The sequence below is a fragment of the Herpailurus yagouaroundi genome, unplaced genomic scaffold (assembly GCF_014898765.1).
Source record: "Herpailurus yagouaroundi ecotype Mexico unplaced genomic scaffold, PumYag 184, whole genome shotgun sequence".
Lineage (NCBI taxonomy): Eukaryota > Metazoa > Chordata > Mammalia > Carnivora > Felidae > Herpailurus > Herpailurus yagouaroundi.
In genome coordinates, this window is record NW_024412415.1 from 7842021 (window position 1) to 7863178 (window position 21158).

At 53.7% G+C, this 21158-nt stretch overlaps 2 protein-coding genes and 1 long non-coding RNA gene across 4 annotated transcripts in view; 2 read left to right on the forward strand and 1 right to left on the reverse strand.

The window, feature by feature from the left end:
- Positions 1-5788, forward strand: part of DLL4 (delta like canonical Notch ligand 4) — a 9591-nt gene extending 3803 nt beyond the window's left edge. The window contains exons 7-11 of the mRNA XM_040492324.1: positions 957-1126; positions 1295-1514; positions 2893-3595; positions 4111-4219; positions 4716-5788. Of these exons, the coding sequence (XP_040348258.1) occupies positions 957-1126; positions 1295-1514; positions 2893-3595; positions 4111-4219; positions 4716-4721 (1208 nt within the window). The 3' untranslated portion in view covers positions 4722-5788. The remainder of the gene's footprint in view (positions 1-956; positions 1127-1294; positions 1515-2892; positions 3596-4110; positions 4220-4715) is intronic.
- Positions 5789-15270: 9482 nt separating this feature from the next.
- On the reverse strand, positions 15271-16637 carry LOC121041532 (uncharacterized). 2 transcript variants are annotated; one of them, XR_005795775.1, is made up of 3 exons: positions 16485-16637; positions 16114-16278; positions 15271-15943 (listed from the first exon to the last, which is right to left on the reverse strand). It is a non-coding gene; the product is annotated as an uncharacterized LOC121041532 (long non-coding RNA). The 2 variants fall into 2 exon arrangements; XR_005795774.1 differs by lacking the exon at positions 16485-16637 and having other exon boundaries at positions 16114-16475.
- Positions 16638-16855: 218 nt separating this feature from the next.
- CHAC1 (ChaC glutathione specific gamma-glutamylcyclotransferase 1) lies at positions 16856-19175 on the forward strand. Its single transcript, XM_040492325.1, has 3 exons — positions 16856-17222; positions 17629-17664; positions 18118-19175. Exons 1-3 carry the CDS (start codon positions 16992-16994, stop codon positions 18517-18519), a joined length of 669 nt encoding a protein of 222 aa, XP_040348259.1. The 5' UTR covers positions 16856-16991; the 3' UTR covers positions 18520-19175.
- Positions 19176-21158: the final 1983 nt, after the last annotated feature.

Sequence of the window (21158 nt, forward strand, 5' to 3'; positions counted from 1 at the left end):
TGGCTGTACAGGAGTCTGCCAGCCCCAACCGTACGCGGGGGGGGGGGCCGGGCGGGAGCCTCTTCTCCTTCATCCTGGTAGCCAGCTGCAGCATGTGTCTCCCATTTTCAGGGTCAAATAGGGTGGCTGCTGCCATGGAGACACCAGCACCAGGCTTGGGAGGGGTGGGCAGGGGGCTTGCCAGGATAGAAAGAACTTGTCTGGGCTCTGACTTGCTGGCAATGAGGGGCTTGGAATTCAGCCCCTGTATTGTGTGTGTGTGTGTGTGTGTGTGTGTGTGTGTGTTGCTTTCTCCCTCCTCTCCCCTACCCCAAACACACATACACACCTGGTTCCTGCCCATTCTCTTTCCTCTTCCCACATTTGCTCCCAGGTGACACGGTCATATACTCATCATATGTAAACATAGCCCTTACAGTCTCTGTATTTGCTCTACATTTGCTCCCTCCCTGTCCTTCTCAAATAAGAAAACAAACGCTTATGTTTCAAAATACTCTCGTAACACATTTCCCTTTTTAAAATACCTGGCCGCTACTTACAGTGGCGTTGGCCCCTCTCTACCATTTCTACCTGTTAAAATTTTATCCCTCCTTCCTGGTGAATCTCAGCTGCCCCTCCTCCCTGAAACCTTTTCTGACTTCCCCCTCAACATGTGGCCTTGCCATCCACTCCTCTTCTTTCTCTTCATTCTACCCTAGTGGCCAGTGGTTGTAAGCTTCCTAGCAGGCAATTGTCCCATCTGTGGTTTTTTTCAACTTTGGCTGCTTGCACCAGTCAGATGTGGTTCAAGGTGCCTTGATGTACATGACTGGAGGAGGAGGGAGGGTAGTTGGGTCAGGACAACTTTGAGTTGAAGCCTCTGGGCCAAACACCGACAGTGAACCTGCACTACATGGAGCCTGGAGGTAGGGAGCATCCTACAGCCCTCCTCAGCTGGCTGGTTCCTGCCTCCACAGATCTCAATTACTGCACCCACCACTCTCCATGCAAGAACGGGGCAACGTGCTCCAACAGTGGGCAGCGGAGCTACACCTGCACCTGTCGCCCAGGTTACACTGGTGTGGACTGTGAACTGGAGCTCAGCGAGTGTGATAGCAACCCTTGTCGCAATGGAGGCAGCTGTAAGGTGAGCCTCGGGCTGGCGGTGATCTGGCCAGGCAGTGCCCAGGCTTGCCTACCCCAGGCGGCCAGTGGACGTGCAGCCATGGGCAGACATTGTAGGCAGGTGGGGTCTAGCGCCTAGCATCCTTACCCCCCAGGGTCTGACTTTTGCCCCTTTTTGGTCTCTCTCCAGGACCAGGAGGATGGCTACCGCTGCCTGTGTCCCCCGGGCTACTATGGCTTGCACTGTGAACACAGCACTTTGAGCTGTGCAGACTCACCCTGCTTCAACGGGGGCTCTTGCCGGGAGCGCAACCAGGGGGCCAGCTATGCCTGTGAATGCCCCCCCAACTTCATGGGCTCCAACTGTGAGAAGAAGGTGGACAGGTGTACCAGCAACCCATGTGCCAATGGTGAGTCTTATTGCCTTGCTAACCTAGTGGGCCAGTCTTAGGACTGAGAGCGCCTTCTGGTGAGGGAGGGTCAAGAGAGGAGCGAGGCCGGGTCTGTCCCTCTAGGCAGGCTGAGATGGTCCCAACCTGCTCTGGACAGTGAAGAGCCTATGTAATCATCTAGGTGGCTTTGGAAGAGGAGCAGGTGGGCAGTGGGTGCAAGCTTTAGGAGGAGGAGTGATGGGTACCCTGCTTCACTTCTTATCCTCACATCAGAGCCCTCTCCTGGCTCTGGGTGGCCTCTGGCCCTCCCCAGGAAGTCCTGGGCTCGGGAGAGGGACATGTGAGATCTTGTGTCCCTCCTAGAGGGAGACTGGCACAGTCAGGGCCCTACTATTGAAAGTGTCACCTTGCCCCGTGGCCATTTGGAACCTGGCATGGCACAAGACATCTGGAATGCTCAGCATCTTGGGGCAAGTTTGATCTGAGTTTGAGCCCGGTGTTGGGTGTAGAGATAACTTAAAAATCAAATCTTAGGGGCGCCTGGGTGGCGCAGTCGGTTGGGCGTCCGACTTCAGCCAGGTCACGATCTCGCGGTCTGTGAGTTCGAGCCCCGCGTCAGGCTCTGGGCTGATGGCTCAGAGCCTGCAGCCTGTTTCCGATTCTGTGTCTCCCTCTCTCTCTGCCCCTCCCCCGTTCATGCTCTGTCTCTCTCTGTCCCAAAAATAAATAAACGTTGAAAAAAAAATTTAAAAAAATAAAAAATAAGAATCAAATCTTAAAAAATTTTAAAAATAAAATCTTCAGCATCTTTTAGGGGTGCAATTCATGCTGGTTATCTTCGTCTCCTTGGCCTCCTGGTGACCTTCCATGAGGCAGGCAGATAGCTCCATGCAGGAGAGAAGCCTCAGGAGCTGGAGAGGAGTTGGAAGGGCTGAGATGAAGCCTGTTCTCTAGCTAATCACTGTGTTAATTCTATTAACTGATAATTACATTTATTTATTTGAGCATTTACTATATAGTAGGCATGTGCGCCTCCCTTCATGCATCATTCTACCTAGCCCTCAGAGATCTCCTATGGAGGGGATAGCATTACACTTTAACAAGTGAGGAAACTGAGGCTTAGAATAAGGCAAAGCAACAGGTGCCAGGTTCCCTTCAGCTTGAGGGAGACAGCTGAGATTCAAACCCAAGCATACCTGTTCGATTCTACTGTGAAGCTCTGTAAGATGCCAGTAGTTTTTATACATGAGCTCACTGAGGCATACAGAGCCAGAGGTCAGGTCTCCTGACCCTTGGTACAGTGCTCTCTGTAGTGGGATCTGGGGTAGGGCACTTACCCACTGCACCAGGGGGGTTCCAAGGTGATTGCTGACTTGTGCCCCATATATACCCACAGGGGGCCAGTGCGTGAACCGTGGTCCGAACCGCATGTGCCGCTGCCGTCCTGGATTCACAGGCCTCCACTGTGAACTCCCCATCAGCGACTGTGCCCGAAGCCCTTGTGCCCACGGCGGCACTTGCCATGATCTAGAGAATGGGCTCATGTGCACCTGCCCTGCTGGTTTCTCTGGCCGGCGCTGCGAGGTGCCTATTCCTGGTGACGCCTGTGTCTCAGGACCCTGCTTCAATGGGGCCACCTGCTACCCTGGCCTCTCCCGGGACAGCTTCGTCTGCAACTGTCCCTATGGCTTTGTGGGCAGCCGCTGCGAGTTCCCTATGAGCATGCCACCCAGCTTCCCCTGGGTGGCTGTCTCTCTGGGCGTGGGACTGGTGGTGGTGCTGGTGTTGCTGGGCATGGTGGCAGTGGCAGTGCGGCAGCTGCGACTTCGGCGGCCTGATGATGGTGGCAGGGAGGCCATGAACAACTTGTCAGACTTCCAGAAGGACAACCTGATCCCTGCAGCCCAGCTCAAGAACACAAACCAGAAGAAGGAGCTGGAAGTGGACTGTGGCCTGGACAAGTCCAACTGTGGCAAACAACAGAACCACACACTGGACTATAATCTGGCCCCGGGGCCTCTGGGGCGAGGGACCATGGCGGGGAAGTATTCCCACAGTGATAAGAGCTTAGGGGAGAAGGCACCACTGAGGTTACACAGGTGAGCAGCGCCTAGAGGCCCAGGGCCTGGCCACAGAGCCCTGCATGGTACTCCCCGGGCTCCCCAGGGCAGGCAGAAGGCTGGCACCAGGCCCCTGACTGCTTTTAAACAAACAGGGAGTTTTGCTACTGACAGAAAGCTCCTCCAACAAGATTTCTGCCAGGGGTCCTTCATGCCTCTTCCTCATGCATTCATTCATCCATTCATTCACAAATGTCAAATGTCCACACTGTGTCTCTTCTGACTTCATCTTTCCACTGCATGGCTTGCCTGTAGAGGCAGTGCTGGCTTTTTTCAGGCCTGAGACCTTGGTAAGGTTGGGGGTCTTGTGGCTCTCTTAAGGGGCTGTTCCTAACTGCTCCCCCAGGCTAGCATTGGGCATCCTTGGTCCCTGTGTCCTCTCAGAGCCACCCCTGCCAGGGCCCTTTGGCTCTCCATCATCCAAGTTAGCGCTCCATCTGCCCCCCCATCCCTCTCCCAGCCCTCCCTCACCGGCCTGTCTTGTGTTCCCCCAGTGAAAAGCCAGAGTGTCGGATATCAGCGATATGCTCCCCCAGGGAATCCATGTACCAGTCTGTGTGTTTGATATCAGAAGAGAGGAACGAATGTGTCATTGCCACAGAGGTGAGTGCTGGGCTCGCCTTCCCTTCCAGCGTGTCCCCACCTGCTATTTGGGGATGGGAAAGAGGCCTGGTTACTTTCAACCCCCGGGTGGGTCAGAACCCCTCCTTGGCAGGCCAGGTTCAGTGGCTCTTGGGTCCCGGCTGGCCTCGTTGCCACAGAGGGTGTGAAACAGGAGCTGGGCCTAGCTCCTCTTGCTATGTTAGTGCTGGGCTGGGCAACCACGGCACCTGGCCAGCTCCCCGGCACTACTTTCAAGCAGCTGGTGAGAGTGTGCCCTTCCTGCCCCTTCTTGCTGCTTCCTCCACCGGCCCACCTCACGAACACAGGCTCCCAGGCAGTGCATGTATCAGGGCAGAAGTCTGGGAAGGGCTGCCCCACCTTCTTCTCTTTACCCCAGCTGGCTGAGTGGCTTCTCTCAGGGAGGCCCAGGGTAGCCTTGGAGGCAGTGCCAGTGCTCCAGGGTAACCTACCTCCCCACTTTCCACGTGATCCCCAGGTATAAGGCAGGAGCCTTCCCAGGACATCCCAGCTTTGCCCCAGCAGCTGGATCTTCCTTCTGCATTGTTTACATTGCATCCTGGATGGGACATTTCTTAATATGCAACGTGCTGCTCTCAGGAGGAAGAGGGAATGGCATGACCTGGACAGACTGTGAACTTGCCAAGAGACGCAGTACCCTTCCACGCGTTGGGGTGTCTGTCTGGCATCAGCTTGGCGGCCGTGCCAGCCAGGGGAACAGAGAGGAGAGGTGCCACTGGGACCTGCCCTGCCAGCTGTGGCCTTCAGAGGGCTCCTCTGGGGATCTGGCCTCTGTTCCAGAGGGAGAGGCTGTGGTCCCCTGGGGCCTGGAGCTGCTGTGGCCTCCACTGGCATCTGTGTTTCCAAAAGTGCCTTTGGCCCAGGCTCCATGGTGACAGCTGGGTCCAAATCAGAGAGGAGAGAGGAGGCCAGTATGGGCAGGGCCATCTGTGGGCCAGGATACCACCAGGTGCGGCTCTTGGCAGGAGTTGCCCTGCAGGTGAGGTGAGCGCCTGAAGCGGGAGGAGCACTTTCTGCCCCGTGCCTGCAACCTCTGCATGTGGGCCTTGCTCATAACTCCGCTCCAGCTTCTCCCTGGCCAGGGCCCTCTGGGAAGGGCTGTTGGTAAGACTCATTTGGCTTCCACAGCCTCCGGCCTTGCGTGCCTCTGGGTTCCTGTGAGCAGACAGGTGGAGGGCATGCCCCATCTGTCAGCCAGGGACACCAGGCCCAACTGGGGAGCTCAGGGCAGTGATGCTGGAAATTCTAGCGAGGGAGAAGTGAGGTGCTGTTGCCGCCTAGGCCCTTTCGTCCCTCAAACCATTCCTACAGCCTTGAGCCTACACCCACTACTGCCCCCAGACCGCCCTTGAAGCCCATCTTCAGAAATCAATAATATGAGTTTTTATTTTGTTTTTTTGTAGTTTATTTTGGAGTCTAGTATTTCGATAATTTAAGAATCAGAAGCACTGACCTTTCTACATTTTATAACATTATTTTGTATATAATGTGTATTTATAATATGGAACAGACGTGTACAGGAGTTTATTACTTCTTGGGTCCTGTCTTTGTGATGGCAGAGTGGGAATCCTCTCTCTATCCTCTCTGACGCCCCTTCTCATATTGCTGCTGGCCGCCCTGCCAGAACCCCTAGGACCTGTGCATGCACTTGGCCTTGGCCTGGCGGGCTCCTTCCAAGTCCTTGCAGAGCCCCGTCTCACCATCCAGTCCGAGGCCTATGCCAGCCTTCCCCGCCTGCTGGCTTTCCCCCTGTGCTTCCACCATAACTTGAGGGATATGCCCCCTGACCTGAATTATCCTCCTTTCTTTCCTTAAGCCTGAAAGTTGTGGGGCTCCCTAGTCAGCCTGGGAGATACAGGAATTTGGGGAAATTCCTATTTTCCCCTTTTCAAAAGGATTCACTTATTGAACAATGGGGTCTCTGAACCATAATGACATCTGGGTCCTTTCTCCTGCCATTGCAGGGTTTTAGATGGACTGGCACCTACATACTCTTTTCTCAGTCCAGTAGGGCACTGGCCTTGGTGGGGAGGGCCTTACCTTAGGTCTGCACTCCTTGCAGCTGGGCAAGGGTGCTGAGTCTGGACACCTGGTCCGCCCAGAGCTGCAGGAATTTATTGAAGACTGCAGGGAGAGGAGGAGGAGGTAGCCTTCCCTGGGACCAGGTTTCTCTGGCTGAGGCACTAATGAGCGAGTTTCAGTCTCTACTTCATGTCTGTCTTCCTCTAAGGTGCAGGATGGTCCTAGGGGTGGTCCCGAGGGGGCCACAGTCCTCTCTCTACAGCCACAGGCATACGGCATGGAGAATAAATGACGAAAAAATTGAGCTACTGGCAAAAAGCCAAGCAGATGCTCCCAGCTCAGCCTGCCCACAGTAAGGCAACATAGGCCTACCAGATGCTCCCCATGGAGTCCAAGTGTGTGCAGTGCCCTCTTGCAGTGGGCTCTCGACCTCCCTGACCTGGGAGCTTATGCCAGAGACTTGGGAGCAAGGGACCTCAGCTCACCCACACTCACCCACACGCTCCAAGCCTCACTCTTGCTCCCTGTTCCCCTCATTGCACACACAGGGTATCAAACAGGAAAGCATTCAGGGAACCGTTCCCACAGCCTGAGCCGGCAGCAGGGGGAAGAACAACACGACCTCACTCTTCCTGCCCAAAATGAAACAGGAAAGCAGCTCCCGGGCCCTGGGGGCTGGGGAAACTGGGCTGGGACACAAGGCAGATGACGAGGCTCCCATGTGGGGGACAGGTAGGACACCCGCGAGCCTGCACGTCCACACAGCCAGGCTGTGCTGAGCTTCACCAGCAGTCAGCCCCTCTGAGAAGAGCCTTGGAGGGTAGCTGACTAGCCAGACCCACTCACCGGCTCTGATACCCTAGCCAGGGAGCCGGATGAGCCCACCACATAGGCTTTCTGGGGAAAAAGGGGATCTAAGCACAGGTTCGGATTCAGCAGCTCCAACCTGTATCCCCACTTCTAGTGACATAGAAGAAGCAGGGCCAAGCAGCTGGGGTGTGAACAGGCCACAGCAGAAGCCCTCCTATCCCTAGCCTTGAGGTCACGCCCTGAGGGTCCAGCCCCTTCTCATAGGTAACCCAAGACTTTCCTGATGGAGTCTTCAGGTATACAGGAGAGGTCCCAGGCTTGACAGAAACAAAGCCAAACAGAGCACTGGGAAATGCTCTCCATGGTTTAGCAAATGCCCGTTTCATTCGCCTGAGTATTTCATAAGAGAAATCAGAGTTCAGCGGTTCCTTAACAGGCTGGAGGCAGTGCCCAGTCCAAAGGCTAATCTGGCCCCATGGTGACCTCCAGCTCTGGGGACAGCTGCTTTTCCAGGGCCCACTGGCTCCTAACCACCTGCATCTCTCTGTGGGGAGATGAGTCAGTAAGAGGCTGTGACCGGAGGAATGCCTTTATCCTACTTGTTAAACCAGGGCCCCCTCCCCTGCCTTAGCACCAAGGTCAGACTGGTTAAGGGGTAGGAAAAAAGGACAGTGGCTCCTATCCGCCCCCTCCATCCTAGGCTAGATAAGGCCATCACACTCAGGCAGTAATGGATGGATGCTACATCTCTGATGGGGACCCACACACAAGGCTCTCCTGTCCCTGCATCTCTCCCAGCCCTTCCTAAGCAGGATCGGCGAACCCAGCCCTCCGTCCCACGTGGCCTGCCGCATTCCGGGAAGGGGATGGAAGTGATTCACTCAGGGAACTGTGACTGTCCCTTCCCGGGGAGAGGATGCGACTTCCCCGGGTGGCCGCGCCCAGGGCGCACGGTTCGGCCCCTTGGCCCAGCCGTATCCCGGCAGACCCGGAGCCCCGCGCGGCGGAAAATGCAGGTGCGGCGCTCTCGCTGTGTCTGCACTCCACCTGCCGCCGCCGCCGCCGGGCGCCCCGGAGGTCCCGCAGCTCCCCGCCCCCCGCGCTCTTTGTTACAGCCTGACTTCCTGTTTGCGGCCTCCCGACCCCGGCTCACTTCCCGGGCCGGGAAGCTGCCGAAGGCCGCTAGTTTCTCGGAGACGCCCCCACCCGCTAGTCTCCACCTCCTGCCTCCCCTAATCCCGCCCCCGGCCTGGGAGCCCACGCGGGGCCGGGGCCGCGGCAAGCGGGTGTCGCCGGCGGGCCAGCGGGCCGGACTGCCGGGTCCCCGCTGCCCGGCACCAGAGGGCGCTGCGCGGCCGGCGGGGCTGCGCACGGCTGGGGGCCGCAGTCTCTCGCCGGGGGTCCGGGGTCCGCCCTTCTCAGTCCTAGGGCCCGACGAGACTAGCCGGGGGACGGGGCGGCGGCCACGAGTTCAGTTTTTGTCTCTGTGGCGCAGAGCTCTCTACAGGCCCCCACCCCGAGGGAGTAAACTGAAGAGAGCTCAGCGCAAGCCTCCCGGAAATACGCCTCAGGGTATCCAGAGAAGCGAGATTCTTTCGCATACAAACAGCCCCCCCCCCCCCCCCCCCACCTCCCAGTCCTCAGTCCTCAGCCCTGGAAAGGGCGCCGGGTCTGAGTTGGGAGACTGAAGCTCCTTTGCAGCAACACTTCTCATTGCCAGGTGACCTGGGACACAAGTCCATCTATTTCTGCATTCCTTCCACACTGATCGAGCACCTTTTATACGCCAGTCATTGGCAATAAAACATGGTCTCTGCCCAAGGAGGCTAAGCATCCAGTTAATTATCTCTAACCTCTCAGGGGATGCTAATACCTCTTGCACATTACTGTGAGGTTGGAATGAGTTGGTGCATGAAAATATTCGTCAGCAATGAGTTCCCCAATGGTGGTTAATCCTTCTCAAGCTTATGCCAACAAACCATTTTCTGGAGCTTCTACTCTCCCAGCCCACAGGATGGGTGGTGGGCTAGAAAGGAGCTTGGAGGCTGGCTGGATAGTCCCAGCAGTAGCCTTAGGATCAAGGAGGTGACTGAGATCCCAGGTTGTCTCCACCATTGTTTCCTGATGTGCCCCTGTCTTCAAGGAACTTGTTTAGGTCAGCCTCTGATGTGGAAATAGGGGAAAGGGGACCCTGGCTCTGGGAAGGGATGGCAGGACCCCAAGTCCTCAATAGTCCTCTTTCCCTTGGAGATCTGTCACAAGTGTCTTTTGCCACCTTTTCCCTGGCCTCTGGGGCACTGTACCCTTCTAACACTCAGGCCAAGAGCGGGCTCAGCCTGTTCCCTTCATGCCCAAAGACCTCTGAGTCCACAATGCAGGATCCAAAAAGACAGTCAAAGCTACGGCAGACACAAGGTAACTAGCATCTCCAGAGTCTGGATTTAGCCACAAGTCAGCTCTGGGCAGGAGCCTGTCCTATGTCATGGCACCCCCTGCAGGGCAGAGCCAAAGCCCTGCCAGGCATGGCCAGCCTGTCTGTCTCTAGTGTTCCTGCTTCCTTGCTCAGTTTGGAGGCAAAGCAAGCCATGGGCATTAGCACTGCCCGTGCCACTTGGCTTGTCCAAGAATTGCTGTCCCTTGCCCACCCTGGCAAACATCAGGCCAGGCCCGTCCTCTTAGGCCCAGTCTGTTCGGTATCCTCTCCACCAGTGACTCCATTCACTCTGTGCTTCCTCCTCTATCTAAAAGTTTCTAGAATCTCCTTCCCATTTGCAATAGGCTCATGGGGGATGGTGTCCCAGCTGCTCTCATTTAAGGGGCTTTACTTTCTTGGCTCTCTGTGGGCCTGAGTCATATACTTCTCCACATAGATTGTTTTTCTAGATTCTCTTAAGCCAGGTCTTACCTCACTGTAGCATTTCTGCGGGGTCTGACATTCGGCTCTGGTCCCATGGGCCTCCTCAGCATCCCTGCCACTCCACTGACATGCTCCTCATTGCCGTTGTCCTCAGCCCTGCATCCAGCCACTTCCTGCTGCCACAAAAGGCACCTTCCTCACTCCTCAGAATCAGGAAAGAGTCTCAGCCATCCCAGCCCTCTGCTGGAGCCCTGGCCCCTCCCCTTCCAGGTGGTCTAAGGCCCGAGGTCTGAGGTCTGAGTAATTGGAACGCTGGCCACACCAGGGTGCCCTATCAGCTGTGTCTTCCTCGCTCCTTAGAAGCTAGAAGTGGAGCCAGTTTTTCCCACTATCCCATGCACCCTTCTGTCAGGACACAGGAAGGGAGAATCCTTCCAGTCCCTGCTTTTGTAGACAGGGAACCAAGTAAGCTTCCCCCCTTGGCCCTGGATCCAGCCGGCATAACCAGCACAACAGCTGTCTTTTCTCCCTCACCTGAGGCAGACTGTATTGGAGGATTCAGCCATTCCTTCTCCCCATCCTTTTGCCAGTGTTGACAGGACCTATGTCCTTGCACATGAGCCAAGGAAGTGAGGACACGCTTATCTCCCAGAAGTCTGTGGGAGGTGTAGCCCCTCATAGATTGTGCATTATTTATTTTATTCATTAAATTTTTCAAATGTTTTTAATGTTTATTTTTGAGAGAGAGACAGCAAGAGAGAGAGCTTGAGTGGGGGAGGAGCAGAAAGAGAGGGAGATACAGAATCCGAAGCAGGCTCCAGGCTCTGAGCTGTCAGCATGGAGCCCAATGTGGGGCTCGAGACCACAAACCATGAGATCATGACCTAAGCCGAAGTCGGACGCTTAACCGACTGAGCCACCCAGGTGCCCCCATTTATCTTTTAAAGTTTATTTTGAGAGAGAGAGTGTGGGTGCACGTGTGCATGCACCAGCAGGGGAGAGATAAAGAGAGAGGGAGAGAGAATCCCAAGTAGGCCCTGTGCTGTCACTGCAGAGCCCGATGCAGGGCTCCAACCCATGAGCTGTGAGATCATGACCTAAGCCCAAAACCAAGAGACGAATGCTTAACCAGCTGAGCCACCCAGGTGCCCCTCATTTATTTTAGCATCCCACCCCTCCAAGCATGCACAGAAAATCTCAGCTCAAGCAACTGTTCTATTAATAATGGGCTTGGGGCAGACTGTCACCCGTCCTGCCTTTTAAAAACACTCCTTTAGCACCCTATTTGCTAGAAAAATCTGTGAATTGTATGGCAAGACCGGAGGGTGAGATAACCGGAGGTTTCCTCCATTGAATCAATAACAATACCAGGACCACTTTCCTGACCTATGTCAGACTCGAGAGGTAGAGTGAAGAAAAACAAACCCTTCCTGTGCTTTTCATCTATTCTCAATACTCTGCTATGACCATACTTCACTTCTGACACCAGACCTGGGGGTTTTCCACATACCCAGCAATTCTGCCACCCCAGCTGGACATGCGGCAATTTAACTTAGTCCTGACACCATCTGCCTGATGACGGCATCAGCCCCACAAGACTGCCTCCACCTCAGATGCCAGTGAAAAGTCCAGGTTACTTGTGCTTCTAACCACTATAGATAGGGTAGAGGTTCCCACAACTCCCTCTTTAGGTTTGATTAATTTGCTGGAGTGGATCACAGAACTCAGATTACTAAATTACTGGCTTATTATAAGCGGATAGAACTCAAGAGCAGCCAGAAGGAAGAGACCCATAGGGCAAGGTATGCGGGAAGGGGCCCAGAGCTTTCAGGTCCTCTTTCAGTAGGCCATCCTTCTAGCGCCCCCGTGAATTTAACAACCCAGAAGCTGACCACACCCCTCTCCTTTGGGGTTTTTATGGAGGCTTCATTACATAGGTGTGGTTGATTGAATCATTGGTTGAGCAAATCATTGGCCACAGGTGACTGAACTCAATCTCTAGCCCTTCTCTCCCTTACCCAGAGGATGGAAGTTGGGGCTGAGAGTTCCAGCCCTCTAATCACATGGCTGGTTTCCCTGGCAACCAGCCCTTTTCCCCCACCCCCAATCCTTAGGGACTTCCCAAAAGTTCCCCCCCCCACACACAAATAAACTAAATTCAGGTGTGGTTGATATGAGCTTGTTTATCACCTTTCTCACTCTTATCACTGAGGAAATTCCAAGGCGCTCTGTGCCAGGAACAGGATGAAGACCAAATATATATTTCTTGTTATAAATCACAATAGTAGACTATGGCTCTATCCTGAATAAAATGGAAAGTGTATAGTTTGTAGTAAAAATAAGGAACCAGGTGCTGGCTGAGGTGTTCTTTCTTTCTCTCTCTCTGTTTATTTTTGAGAGACAGAGTGAGACGGAGACACAGAATCTGCAGGAGGCTCCAGGTTCCGAGCTGTCAGCACAGAGCCGGATGTGGGGCTGGAACTCACAAACTGCGAAAACATGACCTGAGCCAGTCAGATGCTTAACCGACTGAACCACCCAGGTTCCCCTGAGGTTTTATTTCTTTCAATCCTCATCAGAACCTACAAGATGGATACTATTATTCCTCATTTCACAGTTGAGAAAACTGAGAACCAGAGACAGTGAGCCTGATGGTAAATGATGGAGCTGGGCTCAAATCTGGGCAAGCTGGGTTTAGAGCCCATGTCTAGGAAGCGTTTTCATCCCTTGGGGATCAGCAGCTTTAATCAAGTAACCTCATCGGTTAGCATAATAAATTAGTATGATTTCCCCCAGCTTCCAAACACATCCTTCCCTTGTTTCAGATGATTGTGTCCAATGATACCAGAAGTTGATTGCAGTGACTGAAGAAGTGAGTAGGAACAGATTATAAGGAAATGAGAAGTGATTGCCTGAAGGGGAACAATAAGGAAAGATTAAGTTGGGAAAGGACTAAAAAAGGAAGCCATCATGGGTGCCTCATGTGCAAATCATTTGCCACTCTTCGAGGTGGAGGTGATCCTCTCTCATGAGCTGGTACTTCTGTGGGTATGACATCTGCAGCCCATTCCTGAGGGGATTTTCAGAAGAAAGTGGGGATGGCTGCTTGCAGATGTTACAGAGGCACTGCTGAGTGGGATGATTTACTCCAGTGTCCCACTGGAAGGGAAGGAGACACGTGTTGGCAAGGATAAGTGAGGAATGGAAACAGGCAAGACTTCTTCCCAGGAAGGTGGCCAAGACCCCTGGGCCAACTTTTGTGGTGATTCCTATTTTGAGAGGTCAAGGTTGAACCTGTGTCTTGCAAGATTGCTCCTCCTCTGAACCCCAGGCTGCCCTGGCCTTTTCAAAGTAAAAGCTCCACTTCTTCTACCTACTTTTATGGAGAACCTTCCATGAGCCAGTCCTGTGTGGGTCCCCTGGGGGCTTAAAAGATGAAGTCTGCTTTCAGGGAGCTCTCAGGTTCTCAGAAAGCAGGATATGCAAAGCTTACCAGCAAGGAGGCTCTGGGGTGGGACTGCCTGCCTTTAGATCTAGGCTCCACAACTTGCCTTGCTGTGGCATCACCACGAGTGGGTTACCTAACTTCCCTATGCTCAGTTTGCTCACCTGTGAAATGATATTTCCCTCACAAAGTAGGGGAGAAGTTTGTAATTAGAACGAATGTAAAGCATTTAGCAAACTACCTAGCTCATGGTAAGCATTCAATAAATGATTTCTGTTATAGGCATGAGGTGGAGGGGACCGATAAACAGAAGCGAGGTAAGAGGTTGTGGAAGCACAGAGGAGGAAGTGCCTAACTTTCCTGGAGCAAGTGGATCTTACTGATGACCTCACCAGCCGGCTTTGTTCCGTTGGGAGGAGGTCTGTTCTTGAAAATGTTCCCCAGGTAATTCCAATATACTCTCTGCCTCAGCCCCCAGAAAACCTTACCTACCCTTTAAACTTTTATTAAAAATTACATTTCATAAGCCTTGAAAAACAAAGAATCACCTGCAACACATCCATCATTAGTATATGATGCCCCCCTCTTTTTCCTCATGTATCTTGTTATTGTTTTAATAGTTTTAATCATAGTGCATGTGATGGTTATTATGCATTTTTGCCTGACTATGTAGTCCTAGGCATTTTTACTACATTGTTTTCCTAGTGGATTTTTTTTTAAGTAGGCTTCACACCCAGCATGGAGCCCAATGTGGGGCTTGAACTCACAACCGTGAGAACTGACTGAGCCACTCAGGTGCCCCTCATAATGCATTTTTATTTTGACTTTTTCTTTTCTAAATAGAAGTGGTTTATGTTCTCTTAGACAATCCCAGACCATCTGAATTGGCATAAAAAAGAAAGTGCAAATCTCATATAGTCCTACCACTCAGAGGTAATCACTGAACTTTTTATGTGTTCTTCTGGATTTTTTTCTATGCAAATACACACTATAGACTTTTTAAGTTTAAAACAGTTTGTTATTTTATAACTTGTTTTTTCCCTGAATCATACATCACAGATAGGTTCCCATGTCAGTAAGTATAGGCATACATCTTTTTTTTTTTTTTTAATTTTTTTTTTTTCTCAACGTTTTTATTTATTTATGGGACAGACAGAGACAGAGCATGAACGGGGGAAGGGCAGAGAGAGAGGCAGACACAGAATCGGAAACAGGTTCCAGGCTCCGAGCCATCAGCCCAGAGCCTGACGCGGGGCTCGAACTCACGGACCGTGAGATCGTGACCTGGCTGAAGTCGGACGCTTAACCGACTGCGCCACCCAGGCGCCCCCATACATCTGTTTTAATGACCACAGAGCTTTAATTTTATATCTATATCAAATTTATTTAATCATCTATTGCTACATATTTAAGTTATTCTCTTTGTGTGTAGTTCTCCACCACGCGGAGTAATCCCATAAGTTACTTAAATGTTTAGCTATTTTGGGATATTTAGGTAGTTTCTCTTCTTTTGTTTTGTTATAATAAATAACAATGCATTGAAAAATCTTCAGGCATATGACGTTTCCCATATTTTGAATAATTTCCTGGAGTGGAAGTATTGGGTCAAAGGCCAGGGACATTTTGACTTTTGATTTGTATCACTAAGTTGCTGTTTCAAAGCACTGTTTGTGCAAATTTAGATGCTTCCAGGAATATGCTGGTACCAGTTTCCTGCCTCCTATCCCACTACTGAAAGGTGGTAGAGGAGGTGGGGATATTCTTCTTAAGAAGCTAGTAGCAAAGGAGGCGGCCATATGGACTAAAGGGGACAGGATGGGGGGTACAGAAGAGGGGAGAGTGAACATGGAGAACGGAGGGAAAGAAATGACCAGAAACAACCATTTTGCCTGTATTTTTTTTCCAATTGGAAAAGTAATTCATGCTCCTTGTAAGAGACAAAACCAAAACAAACAAACAACAGCTACCACCACCAGCAAACTTTTTCATAAACATTTACATTTAATATTGCAAGTTCTTCTCTGGTGACAGGCTCTGTTAACAGTTTAGGTATATGCTTCCAGATTACTTCTTTTACAAATATTAATGTGTAATTTATTTTGCTTTTACAGACTAGCTTCATACTCTACACACTGAAGTGCAACTTACACACCTTTGTGTGTATCTTAAACACTTTTGGAATGACTACTTTAAGTTTGCAGGTGATTTTTAGTTTAAACATCTAATTAGAATATAATGAGAAGCAATATTGCCCATTTCGCCTGCCAGAGGGCTCACCCTGGACCTCATTAGCAGTTTCCCCGAGGCTGTTCTGCAGTGTGGGGGGCGGGGCAGGTCTGCTGCTGCCTCGGTTCCCCCTTTCCAGCCAGAGACATCCCCAGGGGCAGCCTTTTGCCCTGCTGAGGGGGCTCAACCCGGACAGCCTGCAGACCCTCCGTGGGTCAGGAGGCCAACAGCCAAGAGAGAAGGCCGGTAGCTGCTCACCGTCGTACGGGAGCGTCAATTTGGCTGCGTTGCCTGCCGCTTACGGAAGGTCCTGGAACTTCTGTGCCTAAGGATGAACCCAATCATTGTTGCAAAAGTTTCAGGTCTGAGCAGAACTAAACTTCTCGCCTCAGGGCAGAGAAGGACAGAGGCCTGTCTTTATGGCCTCTCTCCGCAGGTCTGGACACCACCACCAAAGTGACATAGGTGGTTGCAAGTGCTCCACCCCAAGCCTACCTGGGCTCAGAGGGTTCCACAACTGGCCCTGGGCGTACCCCTCACGTGAGGCCCGCAGGTTCCCGGCGCCCGGCCTGACTCAGCCTCGCAGCTTCTGCAGAACTACTTGCCAGCCCCGTGACTCAGTTTCTCCATTTGCTCACGCGGGCCAACCGCGTGAGGCACCTGTGTGGAATGCAGAAGGTGTCTCCAACTGCTTCTCTAGAGTACGTGACGTGCTCCCAGGCGGAGGAGCCCCAGAGACGGGCGCTTACGCCTCCCATAGAGCTCCTGCGGGACGTGCCCTGCACAGGCCCTGGTAATGAGTCCGTGCTAACTAGGGGCTGTGACCCGACCAGGTGCACCCGCAGGGATGCTGAGGCGACGCCCACCTGTGACCCGCCGGTCCTGGTTGCTGAAGGGCTCAGGCCAAGGAGGGGCTGCCGGAGAGACGACCAGTGCCCGCGTCGGTGCCCACTGCCCGCCGCCTGACGCAATCCGAGGTGCCCTTGCTGCATGCCGGAGCTGGGAAAACCTCCCCCGCGGTTGCATCACTCCTGCCAGATTTGCTACAGAGGTGGAACCGAGCCAATCAGCGGGCGAGCTGGGTCTGGGGCAGGTCCCTCAGTTACCCACTCAGAGGGCGGCGCGGTTAACCGGGAAGCAAAACACGAAGGTGATTGGTCAAAAGGGGACTAGCCCCGCCCCAATCACCGCGACAGCTGGCGCGGTGGGCGGGGGCCCTCCTGGCCGGAGGGTTTAAAAGGCGCCTCCGAAGGGGCCGCGTAGCTGGAGCGACCAAGCGGTGCCAGGCCAGGTGTGCGCGTCCGTTGGTCCTTCCGTGCCCGCGCCGGAGACCAGCCCCGGAGGCCGCCGGGCTCGTCCCTGTGCCCGGCACCATGAAGCAGGAGTCCACAGCCCAGAACACCCCTCCCGCCTCGCCGCCCACTTCGTCACCGGTGCAGCACCCCCGGGATGACGGTGACCCTCAAGCCCTGTGGATTTTCGGGTACGGCTCTCTCGTGTGGAGACCCGACTTCGCCTACAGTGACAGCCGTGTGGGTTTCGTGCGCGGCTATAGCCGCCGCTTCTGGCAGGGAGACACCTTCCATCGGGGCAGCGACAAGATGGTGAGCATCTGACTATGCTCAGGGGAATGCAGGAGTTGGGGGCAGGGTAGTGGGCACCAGTGCCCTGGGGTTCTCTGGGCAGCCGGTGCCTCCGTGCTGGTGGGGGAAGTGTATAAACCTGTGCTCGGGCTTTGTGGCTTAAATTTCTGTGCCCAGTAGATCACTGTGATGGCTGGAATCTGTGATCCTGTGGATCACAATGTTGATGAATGTTTCTGATTTATCAGTTTGGGCCACTGCCATGTGTCTGTTTCTCCTGTAGTCATGCATCACTCTCTCCACTTTCCCCTGGATGCGTGGGGTTCTCTGAGGCCTGGGCCAGCAGTGTTAATAAGGGTTTCCTTTAGGACCGGTGGCAGAGCTGATTCCTAACTTATCTTTTTAAAAATCTTTCCTTTCTCCTCAGCCTGGCCGTGTGGTGACCCTACTTGAAGATCATGAGGTAAGTGTCCAAGTCAAGAGAGAGACCCCATAGGGCCTAGCATGGAGGGTCTAAGAGAGCTTATGTGTCCTTGGCTGCAGGCTAGATTAGGTGCCACACTGGCTGAGCGGAAGGGTGGTCTAGCTCAGTGCTTTTCCCAAGAACCCTCTGAGGACCTTGTTAAAATGCAGATTTCAATTGAAATGGACCAGGGTGGGGCCTTAAATTCCTCACATTCGACTTAAGTGTACAGATGATACCACTGGTTCTCAGGCCACACTCTGAGTAGGAATCCTCTTCTGCCTTGGGGCAGACCACCTTGTCAGCCCTTGTTAACAAAGGGAGAATGAGCTTGATGTATTGCTACTAGATGACTCATCAGTCCTCTGCCCACTTGCCTTATAGAGCGCAGACCTGAGGTGGGACCAGCCAGGAGCTATTTTGACTGACCCCGGTGTCCGTGTTTCCTTCTAGGGCTGCACTTGGGGTGTGGCATACCAGGTTCAAGGTGAGCAGGTGAGCGAAGCCCTGAAGTACCTGAATGTGCGGGAGGCAGTGCTTGGTGGCTATGATACCAAGGAAGTCACCTTCTACCCCCAAGATAACCCTGACCAACCACTCAAGGCATTGGCTTATGTGGCCACCCCACAAAATCCTGGTTACCTGGGCCCTGCGCCTGAAGAGGCCATTGCAACTCAGATCCTGGCCTGTCGCGGCTTCTCTGGTCACAACCTCGAGTACTTGCTACGCCTGGCAGACTTCATGCAGCTCTGTGGGCCCCAGGCACAGGATGAGCACCTGGCAGCCATCGTGGACGCTGTGGGCACCATGCTGCCCTGTTTCTGCCCCACTGAGCAGGCTTTGGCACTGGTCTGAGGGGTTGATCCCCTACAGGGAGTGCCCACGTAGACATGGGGCCACATCCCTACTCCTGTGGCACACAGTGGACTTGATACAGCTGGAGGTCACTGAGAGGACTTGGTGGGTGGCTGGGAGCTTCTCTCCCTAAGCCCCTGCCTATCCCAGCAGTCTCCAGTTCTCCTGCCTGACACTGACTTATTACTTGAAACTATTTATTGCACCATGTTGGTGTAGTGGGCAGGGTGGGGGGCCTGCCCTGGACATAGGGGCCCTGCTGAGCGGTGCCTGACTAGATTCCCCCCAGTGCTGCTGCTAACCCCATACCGCCCAGGCCACTGGCTCCCCATCCCCAGACCAACTGTTCCTAGCCCCGGAAATATACCACCTGTGAAAAGTCCCAGCCTGCTGGTAAGGGACAGGAGGGATTGAAGAGAAGGGGGCCTTACAAGAACTGAGGCACCTGTGGGTCTTGCTCTTCCTCTTCCTCCCACATTCCTAGGGCAGAACTGGATCTGGAGCCCAGGCACAGTTGCCTGGGCCTCTTTTAGCCATCTGGCTTTGTTTCCCTGTCCCTCTGTTTTCTTGTCTGTTGAGGCCTATAGCTCCTCACTAAAGGCCTGGTACCTTCTCAGTCTGACCGATACTGTTACCCATAAACTGATCTCTTATTATCTGTGTTGTGCTGCATTGTGGTTCTTTCTTCAGATGGGACATTGGGGCAAGTAAGACGGTAAAGCCCTGGAAGACTCATGAGAGGGGCAGGGGCTCCCTCTTGGTCTCCATCCCTCTCTTCCAGGGGGCTGAGCAGGCAGGACCAGCAGCCAGGGCACAGCACTCTCACGGGCACCATTCACAACTAAGTGTCGTGCAGAATTCAGCCCATGTGGCTCTACTCAGCAGCCCTGTAGGCAATGTTCCTCCCACAGACCTGGTGCCCTGCTCCTGCTCTCAGCTGCCCCAAATAGGCCAGCAGGCTTAGAGGTCACACCAGGTCTTCCTCTAGCTGCTGCCTCTTCGTGACAGCATGACTGGACCCCTGGCTTCCTGCTAAAGGAGCATGTGGGTTAGAGTAGGGTGGTGATGACTTGAGTAGTGCTGATAGCAGAGAACTCTGGCCTGGAGGACCTAAGTGGCCCTGTGATTTTGAGATCAAAATTGTGTTTACTGTTGTCTTCTGGGACTGTGGTGTGATCTGTGCTTTCTCTGTTAACTTGACCTGCCAGGAGTCTTGCTCACAAGGGAGTGAGTTGCCAGGGTGCCCTCTTGGCTGCTACTTGTTCCCTCTCTGTGTGCCCCTGGCTGCTCCTCCCCACCCTGATCCGCAGGTGCAAATCCCAGCCCCAGGGTCTCAGAATGACGTCTCAGTGGGCTCAGCTTCTAGTCCTGGGCCTGCAGAATGGGTATAGGGCCCAGGTGACTGCCTTCTTGCAGCAGAAGAGCCTGCTTGCACCCCAGCCTCCCTGGCCTAGTGACCTCCAAAAAACTCTTCAGTCCCCTGAGCATCAGTTTACATCGGGATGCTATGTGGTATGTTTTGCTGCCGCTGCTGTTATGGCTGGTGCCCTGGATTGGTCTGGGTGTCCCCAGAGGGGTCAGCTCTGACCAAGTTGGGCAGCTGTTGTGCCCGGTGTGTTGGTGGCCTCGTGTCTTACCATTGATGGGAGAAGTGTGGAGTCCAGCCAAGTTCTTCTGGGAGTTTGTCAGGGCAACACAGCAGGAGGGGGCAGCGGGTGGCAGGGAGACTTGGACAGCGCCTCCTGGGCCAGGGCAGGGCAAGACAGCCAGTTTGGGTGCTCAGAACAGAGCCCTGCTCTCTACCGAGCAGGGGTGGGGAGGGCTTCCTGTCAGCTGTACATGGGCTCCCATTCTTCAAGCCTTATTCATTCAAGTATTTACTAAACTGCTGTATGCCAGACACTGACCTGGGCACCGGGGATATGGCAGTGAAGCAATCTTCCTCCTTAGGGTACTAAGAGACCCTGAATGGGACCATTTAGCATGAAATGTGCTGTGATGGGAGGCCAAGAGTGGGCTCCTGACATGGAGGTGGTGGTCAGGGAAGGCTTTCTGGGGGAGGGAATGATGAGGCCAAGCTCTGAGCCTGAGAAGGGGTCTCTGGTGAAAAGAGGCAAGGAACAACTTGTGCAAGAGAAGGAAGAAAGGTCAGGCTGGCTGGGACAGAGTGGACAGAGTGGCATGGGGGATTGCACACGGGACTGAACAGGTGGCAGGACCACATCCTGTGGCTGGGCCTGATTAGCTGTGCTGTAGAGGTGGCATCCCTCCTGGGTTGGTGGGGGCCTCCTGTGAATTCTGAGTGAAAAGACTGCTTAAGAGGAGCCGTGGTTTCTGTCAGGTTGGAGCAGGAAGGCCAAAGACAGCCTAGGGAAGGATGAAGGTGGCCTGAGCTGAGGTGAGGCAGTGGGGACAGAAGGGAGGATAGATCTGACAGTCGCCAGGGCATGAGGCTGGCAGGGTTGGGTGTGGCTGAAGGGGAGATCGAGGGAGGGGTAGAGGTCCAGGGCTGCTAGTACAGTTGTAGGTCTGGAAGGGCAGGGGTAGAGATCAGCTCTGCATGAGTGTTTGATCTGGGGGTGCCTGTGTAGGGCAATGGCATCCACATGGATATTCAGGGGGCAGCTGGGGAATGTGGG